The following is a 12,365-nucleotide window of genomic DNA, read 5'->3' on the forward strand; positions in this document are numbered from 1 at the left end:
ATCTCTCAGTAGTTCTTCAGCAACACTCCGCTCTTCCTCAGGGTAAATGAATATCAGCTGCTTCAGTACAACATCTACATTAGCAGGAGGATGAAGATGAAACCAGGGTGGACATTTCAGCAAGACAATGATGCAAAACACAGCCAAGGAGACTCTCAAATGCTTTCAGAAAAAGAAAATAAAGCTGTAGAATGGCCCAGCCAATCACCTGACCCGAATCCAATAGAAAGACGAGACCCACAGAAGCATCAAGATTTTGACACTCTGTTGAAGTCTGTGAGAAACTCACACCTGAGCAGTGCATGTGACTTCATTCTCCATATGAGGAGGCGTCTTTAAGCTGACATCACCAAAAAAAGCCTTTTATTTAAAGTATTATATACGTTGTAGTAGTTAAGCACTTTCTCCTTGTGTCATTTCATTGTTATTACACATAAGTTGTTGTTTTGTTTTTGGTTGGGTTTTCACTAAAATCTGCTTCGATTCCATGTCAACAGCTCCTTTACAAATATTATTACCCCAAATCTTGAATTCTTTTTACTGGACTCCAAGTAGGCTTTTCAGACTTGGGTTGAAGGACTCTGCGGAGTGTTGGAGATGTGAAAGCGAAGAAGGAGACTTGATTCATGCCCTATGGTTCTGTTCTAAAATACAAGAATTCTGGGTCAAATTACATAATTACATCCAGGGTGTTTCTGGATGCTGCTTCTCGTTTTGTCCTAACATATATATACTAGGAGACCCGTTTGTATTGGGACCTGGTGCGAAGATGTGTGAATGGATTCAAATAAGTATTATGATTGGAAGACAAATTATTATGAGGGGATGGCGTTCGGTAGGTCCATCATCATTTCAAGAATGGGTTACGGAACTGGGGAAGGTAGCAGCATATGAAAAAATGACACACAGAATACTAGATGGATTGGATGTTTATCAGAGAAGATGGGGAAATTACTTGGCATTTTTGGAGAAGGAATAAGGTCATTGTGGTGAGACGCACACCAAAAGTGTAATTATCTTTTTATTTATTTATTTATTTATTTATTTATTTATTTATTTATTTATTTATTTATTTATTTATGTTTTATTGTATTGTTACTGTTCCCATGGAGTCTAATAATATGTATTTGTGTTTACTGGGTTTATGTAGGGGAGGAGAGGGATAAGGGGATGTTAAAAGGAGGTAAAATGTGTAAACTGATTGTATTGTGAAATTATTGAAAAAGAAAAAAGAAAAAGAAAAGAAAAATTGAACCATAAAAAACTAAGAAATATTATTCCCAAGAAAAAAACATGACGTGTTCAATATTTATTTACTCCACTGTAAGTAAGATTTATTTTTATAACAGCAGCATGACAGGAAGTGAAGTGGGAGGGAGAGAGAGACAAGGGGGGGGGGGGTGGTATGGGATCGGGAAAGGTCTGGAGCGTTGTTGCTCTTTATGTCGATGCACAAACCACTAGGAAATTGGCATCGACTGGAAACACAAAGCACAGAGACATGACAACATTATTATATAGTGATGCGTTCAGCAATCGACCCGAGCTCAAACATAACTTGTCATCTTCTTGTGACAATCAACCTCATGCCAACAAGCTAGAACAGAATCTGCTGTGTGTCCTCTATTGTTGTTTATGAGGACATGTAAAAACGTGTAGAAAGTGTGAGTGGATTCAGTTTGTCGTTCTAATGGCGTGTGCTTGCCGCATGTCTATATTTGAAATAATGAACATGAATTAAAAAAGGACGCAATATGTGAATGACTCGGATGTTTACATTCTTTAAGAGAGAGCATGACGTTGATCACAGCATTCTGGCGTACATCAAATACCAAAAGGGAACCACTGGCAGTGGAAATGCAAGCCTGATTAATGTGACCCGTACTAAACCGTATTGTACTGAACTGTACCACTGTCACAGGTTGCTAACTTACCCAGGTGAAAAACTGTTAAATGTTTTTATTGAATAAAGCGTCAATTATTTAAATAATCATAAAATGTACATAAGAGGAAATAAAGCTCAAACTCAGAAACGCAGGGAGATGTCAACATCAGGCAGACCATACTCCGGGAACAGGTAGAGAGTAGGGGTGTCAAAATGAATTGTTTCTTCGGTGAACCACGATGCAGACGCGATGGATACCGACACGAGTGCAAGTTTTCTCCACCTTGTTTATCATGGATCAGCTGTGATCGCCGCTGCAGTGTTGCCAGATTCCAGGCCAAAAATTATCCAAAACCTGCCAAATGCAGATCCAAAACCGCCCAATCTGGCAACACTGCGCTGCTGCCGTTTATCAGTGTCACTCATTGGTGAACAGCGCCTGTGAAGAAAAATATAAGATTGTGTATGGAAAGCATTGTCAATGCACCGTGATGCACCAAGATATCGAAATGAACCGAATCGATGGCATGATAATCGTAACCGAACCATGAGACCGTGAGTGTAGGTTCACACCTCTAGTAGAGAATCAGAATCAGGATCAGTTTTATTGCCAAGTGTGCTTCACACACACAAGGAATTTGTTTTGGCTACAGAAGCTTCCAGTGTACATAAAGTGACAAGTGACAACACAAAAAAAAAAAAAAACATTAAACAGATGCGGTTAGTCAAGAAACCTGGATGTTAAGTTGTATGTACAGATTGATATAAATGTGTGTATTCACACTAGATCAGCACAGGCTAGATTTTTCCACAATGTTGAAATTGCCCCTCTGAAGTAACATTTGTGTCAAATTTGAGAAATTACAAATGTGACCATGTTGACAGACGATGTCGGACTTGAAACCGCGTCACAGGCACCATGCTTGACCAAACAAACCTCTTCCTAGATGTTAGAAATGTGACCGTGCAAACCAAAAAATACCAGTCACTCTGCATGTACTTTTAATAATGTTAAAAAGGTTATTAAAGGAAATTATTTTGGTCTGTAAACTATTTCATTTAAAGGGCATCTATGGTGAAAAATCTACTTTTCAAGCTGTTTGGACAGACATGTGTGTAGGTATAGTGTATAGACCAGGGGTGGGCAAACTCGGTCCTGGAGGGCCGGTGTCCTGCACAGTTTAGCTCCAACTCTAATCAAACACACCTGCTTATAGATTTCTAGTGATCTTGAAGACACTGATTAGCATGTTCAGGTGGGTTTGAGTAGTGTTGGAGCTAAACTGTGCAGGACACCGGCTCTCCAGGACCGAGTTTGCCCACCCCTGGTATAGACCGCCATATTGGGGTGATATAAGCACACCAGTCGTTTTTTTTTTTTTCAATTTAACAACATGAAAACAGTGGACCAGTTGGAGCGGTTTTGAGACCCACTGCCACTTGACGTGGGAGTGCGGTCTCCCGCTCACCAATATTGATCGACAGGCTCGCATTACCACATCCTCGGTTTGCTGTTTCACGTCCACCTTTTTCACCATGCGAGTCAAAGCGATGTCTAATTTTTGGACCATTTGCGCTGAACACGCAGTGAATACAACCTATCGAGATTCAGGCCATTAAAAACAGCTGATCCAGAGTCTTTCAGCACTCTCTCCGAAAACATTCGATTGATCTCTACTGGTGGATCATCATCACCGCATGACCGGTCTCATCGGCACCATTGTTTGTAACTTTAGGTGGGTTTGCAAACATGTGTACTTTTCATTGCGTCTTCCTTAAACTTCAGCCATTTGCATTTCCCGAGGTCACAGAAGCTCCCTGTCATCTCAACTAGGTGCAGCTGTTTGTTCTGTGCAGAAACACGGTGTTGAGAAGCCTTTAAGATGAATTAACCGTGACGAATTAAAGCGCGGTTAATAGTGAAACCGGTTAATCATTACACCCCTATACGGATGATTCATGCATCGTTACATAGCGGCTGTAAAATTATACAAAGACACAGATGACTTTGTAACTACCACTGCTGAGGAATATTGATTCCTCAGCAGTCATCTCTGCTTGGTCTGTGTCCGAGTCGTACATGTTCGGCTGAATGCTGGTCCTCTCACTCATGTTGCTTCTCTCTGTCTGCCTGTCTGTTGCCATACACAAAGCGGGGGAGCTCTTGTTAAGTTGGGCGGGAATTCAAAACTAAATGGCCAGCAAACAAGCTCATTTTATGGGAAGGAGAGAAGTATGTAAAATTTAGTTTTTAAATATTTTTTACTATTATTATTACTATTATTATTATTATTATTATATATTTGTTTATTAAAGTGTCAGGAACAACACATTTAGCTTTCGAAGCTGTTCAATTGTTTGTTTCAAAATATCATCCTTTTTTAAATGTTCACTATAGTGGACACCAGGACCATCTTAATGTAATTAATGACTGCATGATGTAGGAGGCAGAACTGAAGCGGAGAGGTGTTTATAAGATAGTTGAGGGAGACTCTGACTTAGAGTCTGACAATTACAGAATTAGAGACAGTTAGAGAATGACAATCAGTTTTAAATCATTTATATGTTGAGTTTATTTGGATTAACGTCACTTCTTTTTTTTTTATTTAGTTTTTTCGAGTTCGACTCACTTTCAGACTAAACCGTTCCAGGAATTTCAATACAAAAGGAAGAAATGGCTTTTGTTTTGTTTTTGTTACATTAATGTTGGATTAATATCCCTTTACAGCCATATCCTGCACAGTTTTGTTGTCTGAGTCTGGCGGTTGTTTCGAACTAAAATGGTCCTGTGGTCCACAACAGTGGACATGCTGTAAAATTAAAAATAAAACAAAATGTAAAAACTCTAAATTGCAGATTTTTTTTAACCCAAACGATGTAGGAAATCACAAAAAAAACAACAACAAAAAAAAAGAAAATTTTTTTCTTTGGGTCTCAGGAGGATAATAAAAAAACCAGAATTGTGTTTTGAACTGAACCTAAACTGGCACACCCAGAGGAACCATAATATTAATATTAAATTAATAAAAAGGGGTAAACTAGGTGCCCTTTAAACTTTTGAATGGCTCTGGTATTTACATTTTACCACCGTGTCTTGTGCGGTCACACAAATTACTTGTCACTGGAATCTTGTCATGTCATGTGTTGTTATGATGCTTTTGGATTTTTTTTTTAATTCAAATAGATAGAAAAATATGAGGAAAAAAACTATTTCTAGCCCATATGGACTAAAACCTACTAGAACAAACTCTGGACAGATGGTGGCGTTAATGTTTATCTGATTTTAATTTTAGTTCATTATAATAATCTCTAATGGGAACCCTGAGTATAATAATACAAAGTAACATGGCTTTTTACCTAAAGCTAAACACAGCAGCCTTGAAAGTGAATGCTATTTGGTCAAGACTACTCTAGAACCGTCCTTGGTTTTTGCTAAATGTGTGTGATGAACTGGCCAAATGACACTCTAAAATTCTGACTGCACTTCATTTTTGGCTCCGTGTCTGAATTCCTTCCTCTTGTCCTAAACAACCAGCCCTCAAAGCTTCAGCGTCTCCATCCTCAAACCACTAACAGCAGGTTAGTCAGTAGTCAAAGATCCTGCTCTGACCAGCAGCGCAAATCTACACTCTTAAAAGCACAGTTCAAGCAAACAATAAAATTCTGCCATTATTTACACACCCTTCACTTGTTCCAAACCTGTTAGTGTCTTCTTTTGAGCACAAATGATGCTATTTTGAAGAATGCTGGAAACCTGTAATCATTGACTTCCAAAGTAAAAAAAAACTCAATGGTTACATGTTTCCAACATTCTTCAAAATATCTTCTTGTGTGTTCAGCAGAACAAAAAAAAAAATTTAATTGGTTGAGTAAATGATGACAGAAGCTTAGTTTTTGGGTGAACCATGCCTTAAACACACGCAGAGATGCTCCTGTCTTTACAATTAAAGCAGACGTGAAGTACATCAGAGTGTTTAGTTGAAGGTTAATTTAGTAGAAGGAAGTAGTTTGTCCATGAAGGTCTCACTGAGATGAACAGAAATCTGTTCCTGGGTCAGGATGACCATACAAAAGCATGTTTTGGAATTGCTCATATATATATCACCGCAAATATATATATATATCTATATATATGTTATATGAGCATATATATATATCTACATATATATATATGAGCAATTCCTGCATTATGGACAAACTCAAAAACATAAATTCACATAGAAAGTATATGTTAACGTTATATTGAAACATCTGTTTATATTTTCCAAATCAAATAATCACACAGAGTTGTGGGATCAGAAAAATATCAATCTGTAAACATATTTTATTTTTTAAATGAGGAACATAAACATGCGTTATGGATGTGACAAAAAAAGTTTGCGAATTTACAATCTACAACATACTTTGTAAAAATTCTGTGAATTAAACTGCACAACCCATAAGAAACAATGCTAATCAAAAGGAGAAGAGTTGCTCTCTATAGAAGAAAAAAACTTTGATTTTATTTTAATTGACATTTTTGCATTAATGAAGAAAAAGCTTCGTTATGGATATGACACTTTTACGTAATGAATGTGACAGATGTGAAATTGGCAGCTGTGTGACTTTGGTAAATCAAATATAATAGTTTGAAAACACAGAGACATTTTGAGCATTTTTAAAGTCCTGTAAAATACTTTGTTTATACATTTTTTGTGAAAGTGTTTCGCTATTTTGGTGAAAACTTTTAGATAAATTTAGATAAATTAGAGAAAAATTTTTTTCAGGTTGACATTTGCACAGAATTGCTCATATTAATAAGAAATTATATACAGTTGAAGTCAGAATTATTAGCCCCCCTTTGATTTTTTTTTTCTTTTTTAAATATTTCCCAAATGATGTTTAACAGAGCAAGGAAATTTTCACAGTATGTCTCATAATATTTTTTCTTCTGGAGAAAGTCTTGTTTGTTTTATTTCGGCTAGAGTAAAAGCAGTTTTTAATTTTTTATTAACCATTTTAAGGTCAATATTATTAGCCCCTTTAAGCTATTTTTTTTTCAACTGTCTACAGAACAAACTATCATTATACAATAACTTGCCTAATTACCCTAACCTGCCTAGTTAACCTAATTAACCTAGTTAAGCCTTTAAATGTCACTTTAAGCTGTATAGAAGTGTCTTGAAAAATATCTAGTCAAATATTATTTACTGTCATCATGGCAAAGAGAAAATAAATCAGTTATTAGAAATGAGTTATTAAAACTATTATGTTTAGAAATGTGTTGAAAAAAATCTTCTCTCTGTTAAACAGAAATCGGGGGAAAAATAAACAGTGGGGGCTAATAATTCAGGGGGGCTAATTATTCTGACTTCAACTGAATACAAGTAAAACACAGGGATCATGCAACAACCTCTTAATTAAAATATCAAGCATCCAATTCATGCTGCAATGAATGCTTAAAATTTGTAAAAAAAAAAAAAAAAAAGGAATGTAATTTGTTGGAGAGTAAACAATGCCTTTTGATTCAAACTTCGACACACAATTAAAGTGTCAACAGCAGGCAGCATTGCCAGGCCAGAGTGGGATTGTGAAAGTGAATTGACTTGTAGTGTTTCGAATGTTTCTGCAAAAAGTCTCATCTACTCATTTGAAAACAAAGAGACAAAGAAACTTCAATATTGTACTGCTTACAATACAGAATACAGTATTTTATGTTGATACTTGTTGTGGCTGCTGTATTTTGTAGTTTATTTACACTTAAAATTGAGGTATTTGCTATTTTATTTTAAATACATTTCAATGTATTTTTGCCTATCCCTGGTACTACATAGGCTTTATGTTTTGTGGGCCTGATTCACATGTTAGAATGATTTCTAAAGTATTTATGACACAAAAACTGGACGCTTTGCATCACAGAAATCAATGACAACTACAGTGATTATTTTAAATTGCATTAATAATTCAACAGTTATTCTGAATTTAACAACGTTTCACAATATTACTATTTTTACTGCATTTATGACCAAAAAAAAAAACATCCTTAGGAGAAAGTGTCTTCTTTCAAAAACTAAAAGATTATTCAAAACGTAGGTCCATTATTTAATTCTCTCTAAAACAATAAATTCTAGTTGCATAAAAGTAACACTGAATACTTGAGTACAAACCTGGAAAAGGTGTTTCTGGCGTAATGCATGATGCTGTCGAAATCGTACACCTCCCCGAGCGAGTCCACATCATCTGGCTCCATCTTTATGAAATTGTACTCCTGACCTGTAAAATTCAACACAATCTCCATCAAGCTTCCACTAAATCCCATCAAACCGTTATTCTGGACAAAAGTATATAATAAGGTGTAACAACTATAGGTGGGCACAGATTTTTAAAAAAATCTAGATTAATCTCGGAATTAATCTAGATTATTCAAGATTAAAATGGCTCATTTGAATACTACTGAAGGCATTTACAATATGTGTGCTACCCAAAAAATAAATCTTTGAGAACCGGTTTCTCAAGCCAGGTGGTGCATTAGACCAGCGGCTCATCTCCTGTTTCCAAAATGCTTCACAAACTGCTTGAGAAACTGTTTCACTATGATAATGAAAATAAATTATGTTCAATAAAATTTACTTGTGATTACTAACTGTTTATTCAGTTAAACATGAATTTTGAACTGTAGGCCTACAGAAGTCATAACTGAACTAAACAGAAATAGAATTAAGATGTGGAGTATGCATATATTAGTGGCATTATTGAAGTAAACACCGCAATCAAACTATTACCGTCATGTAGGACTTTTCGCCATATTTTCCCACAAGATCCACACATGCGGCTGTCAGTAAAGGACCACACACACATACACACACACATTGCTAAATGCGGAAGTTTTTTCTTTCCATTTGGCTTGCGTTATTATTCTATAACACTCTCACCAGTCCTTACTCCTTATTTGCGTCTAATACCCCAGTTTGTCACGGGGGCATGAATGAAATGTTCAAGAGTTTACGTGAAACTGCCGAACTGCAGTTAAAGTCAGGCATCCTGCTGATTTGATTCAGAAGGGCACTATTTTGTCATACGGCTCACCGGTCAGGTATACATCCGCACTAAAATATCAATAGACCCAGCTCCCAACTCAACTTTGAGAACAGGTTAACGACGATATTTTATTTATGGCGCGATAAAAGTCTCATGTTAATGCTGATAACGGCCCACCACTAGTAACAACACACGTATTCATTATCAAACATTTTCTGTACAGGTACAGTTGAAGTCAAAATTATTTGCCCTCCTGTGAATTTTCTTTTTCAAATATTTCCCAAATGATATTTAACAGAGCAAGAAATTTTTCATAGTATTTCCTATAATATTTATTCTTCAGGAGAAAGTCTTATTTGTTTTTTTATCGGTTAGAATGAAAGGAGTTTTACATTTTTTAAAACTATTTTAAGATCAATATTATTAGCCTCTTTAAGCTATATTTTTTTCGATAGTCTACAGAACAAACCATCATTAAACAGTGACTGGCCTAATTACCCTAACCTGCCTAATTAACCTAGTTAAGCCTTTAAATGTCACTTTAAGGTGAATACTAGTATCCTGAAAAATATCTAGTCAAATATTATTTACTGTCATCATGGCAAAGATAAAATAAATCAGTTATTAGAAATGAGTTATTAAAACTGTTATGTTTAGAAATGTGTTGAAAAAATCTTCTCTCTGTTAAACAGAAATTGAGGGTAAAATATACAAGAGGCAAATATTTCTGACTTCAACTGTAAATCAGTGTACCCACTGTGACTCCACTGTGACTGAGTTCATTTATAATTTCTTTATCATTTTAGCTTTATATATCTTTATTTTAAACAGACAGTGTTGACCCTAAAATCACAAAATCTATTTTTTTAGCTTGTGTTATTGTGTTATTACATACATATCAGCATCACAAATTATTACAATAGCACAACTCCTGTCTAACTAATCAAAAAAATCTTTGTTTTTTGCCACTTTCGATGAAAGTATTTAAAACAATATTCAGTCCATTTTATAAAGAAATTCAAAGAATTCAGTAATCACACTGGATAACACTGAGCCAACTTATTAATAGGAAAATAACAAAGGTAAGATTTTAGGAAGCTACTGAGCTCGAAACTAATTTAGGATTAGTGTTAGATTAAGTGTGGATGGAAAATAACATTAAAGTGCCGCATTAAAATTTTCCTCATTTTAAGAAGTTTGTTTACATTTATATATGGTTAAAACCCTTTTATTTTTTACATTATTCCCCTCTCTTTACTACTAGTTATAGCACCAAATACACATGAATGAACATCCTAACAAATACACTACATTAAACATGTACACATGGACATCACCGCAGGTTAACTATGTTTATTTATAACAACTTTAAGTGTTAAAAGCTATTAGTTACTAGTTAATTAAATTTATTAGTAATTAATAAAGTTAAACCAATAAAGAAACCATCGTTTCCACTACATTCATTCCTGCCACGGCTACATTACAGCTTCTAATTCAAAATAATCCAGTTTTTTTATTGTGGGTTTTAGTCACATCAAAACGTATGAAAGGGTAAGTGAATTATAATAGAGCAAACTTTTCTGTAATCGTAGTAGTGCTGTGCGTTATTTGTTTAACCCTTTCAGGTTGCATGCTGACTGACAGGGCTGCATGATGCGTGAGCCCAGCAAACACAACGGAGCTTTCCGTTATGACAGTAGCATGACGAAACTTGCTTCAAGAACACAGTTTCCAGAATTATACTATATTTATAGATAAGGGTCTATGTTTTTGCATACAATTATCTTATCTTGCTGGAGTTTATAACCATTTCACAATACTTTAGGACGCATCAATGCCGTTCTTTCATAAATATTTCTAGCAAATCCAATAAATGTTGGAGATATACTCGTTATACAAACGCCCGGATAATGAAATGATAATGTAAAATAAATGTAACCCTGTGACATTTCGTAAATTGAAAAAAACAAAAAGTGCACTTGAGCAGCGTTTATTTAAGAGCGTACATAAAATTTGGTGTAGATTTGAGGAAGAGACTAGCATGCTCGTATTACATGAATGCGATATCGACTTGTAATATGCGCTCACGATATTTGTCATTAAAATAACTCTATAGGTAGTAGGAAAATCTGTGTAAAAGGCCTGCCACCACAGTTGGAAAAAATCCTAGAGGACTGGTAACTAATAACCGTAACTTTTCCCAATTTGATTGTAAGCAACTATGTGCACCTTTTGCAAAGCTGCTTTGAAACAATAATAATTGTAAAAATTATTCATATAAATATACAAATTTCATATTCATATACAAATAAACTTGAATTGAATCCCATATCTCAATCTGTGGCTCAACTGTGGAAAAATGTAAAATAGACAGACTATCACCAATGTCACCTAGCATTATATTTACCTCAGGAGAGTCACTTAGTGTCCACAGCTAGAGTATAAAAAACTCTACAGAAGAGCATTTCTCTAAATATTGACACTATATTAGCCTCTATATGTACTAAACCATCACTGTATTTATCATTATAATACTAGTATAATGCATTAAAAATGTACAAATTTAACCAGAAGGACAAACATATTTAGCGGTATAAAAAACAGAAGAGATAGTTATTTCACCTGGCTGGATGTTTTCTCTAAATATATCAACATGTTCATCCCGGTCGGGTCGTGTGTGTTCGTGCCAGAATCCAATGACATGTCCGAGCTCATGCACCACAATGCCAAATTTGTCACAGTTTTTCCCGATAGATATGGCCTGTGGACCTCCACCTCTCCGGCCAACAAACGAACAGCACCTTCAGGAAAAAAAAGCACCTTTAGAGACATTTAACAGATGCATCTGCTAAACTAATAGAGATTTAATGTAACTTAATATCTTTGTGTAGCAGACAAACAACATCAAGTAAAGTTTGTTAGAAATTACAATATATTTGATTCATGGGTAACAATTTACTATAAGGTTGTATTAGTTAATGTATTTAATAACATGAACAAATAACAAACGATACATTTATTGCAGTATTTAATCATATTAGTTCAAATTAATGAAAATAAAGTTGTTCATTGTTAGTTTATGTTAACTCACAGTGCATTAAATGGGACCTATTTTGCCCCTTTTAACAAGATGTAAAATAAGTCTCTGATGTTCTTAGAGTGTGCATGTGAAATTCCAGCTTGAAATACAACACAAATAATGTTTTATAACTCTTTGAAACTGACCCTTTTAGGCTTTGATCCAAATTGTGCTGTGTTGGTGACTGTCGCTTTAAATTTAAATGAGATTTTGCTCTTTTTAAAAGAGGGCAGAGCTATCGATGCCTGTGTGTGAGCCATAGACTGTAAAATATATGGACGTAGTATCAGTGACATCACCCATAGGTTTCTGAAGAGCGCAAATAAAGCTACAAGTAGGCGCGGCCAACCGTCGCCATTTTGTTTGTGCGTCATCAATGGAGGA

The 12,365-nt window shown here is 35.2% G+C and overlaps 1 protein-coding gene across 2 annotated transcripts in view; it reads right to left on the reverse strand.

Moving 5' to 3' along the window:
• bmp1b (bone morphogenetic protein 1b) overlaps positions 1-12,365 on the reverse strand; it is a 104,527-nt gene that overhangs the window by 58,176 nt on the left and 33,986 nt on the right. For both annotated transcript variants that reach the window (XM_056467142.1, XM_056467141.1), the window contains exons 5-6: positions 11,525-11,703; positions 8,032-8,137 (exon numbers count right to left, since the gene is read on the reverse strand). In XM_056467142.1, the coding sequence (XP_056323117.1) occupies positions 8,032-8,137; positions 11,525-11,703 (285 nt within the window). The remainder of the gene's footprint in view (positions 1-8,031; positions 8,138-11,524; positions 11,704-12,365) is intronic.

The sequence above is a fragment of the Danio aesculapii genome, chromosome 10, assembly GCF_903798145.1.
Source record: "Danio aesculapii chromosome 10, fDanAes4.1, whole genome shotgun sequence".
NCBI lineage: Eukaryota > Metazoa > Chordata > Actinopteri > Cypriniformes > Danionidae > Danio > Danio aesculapii.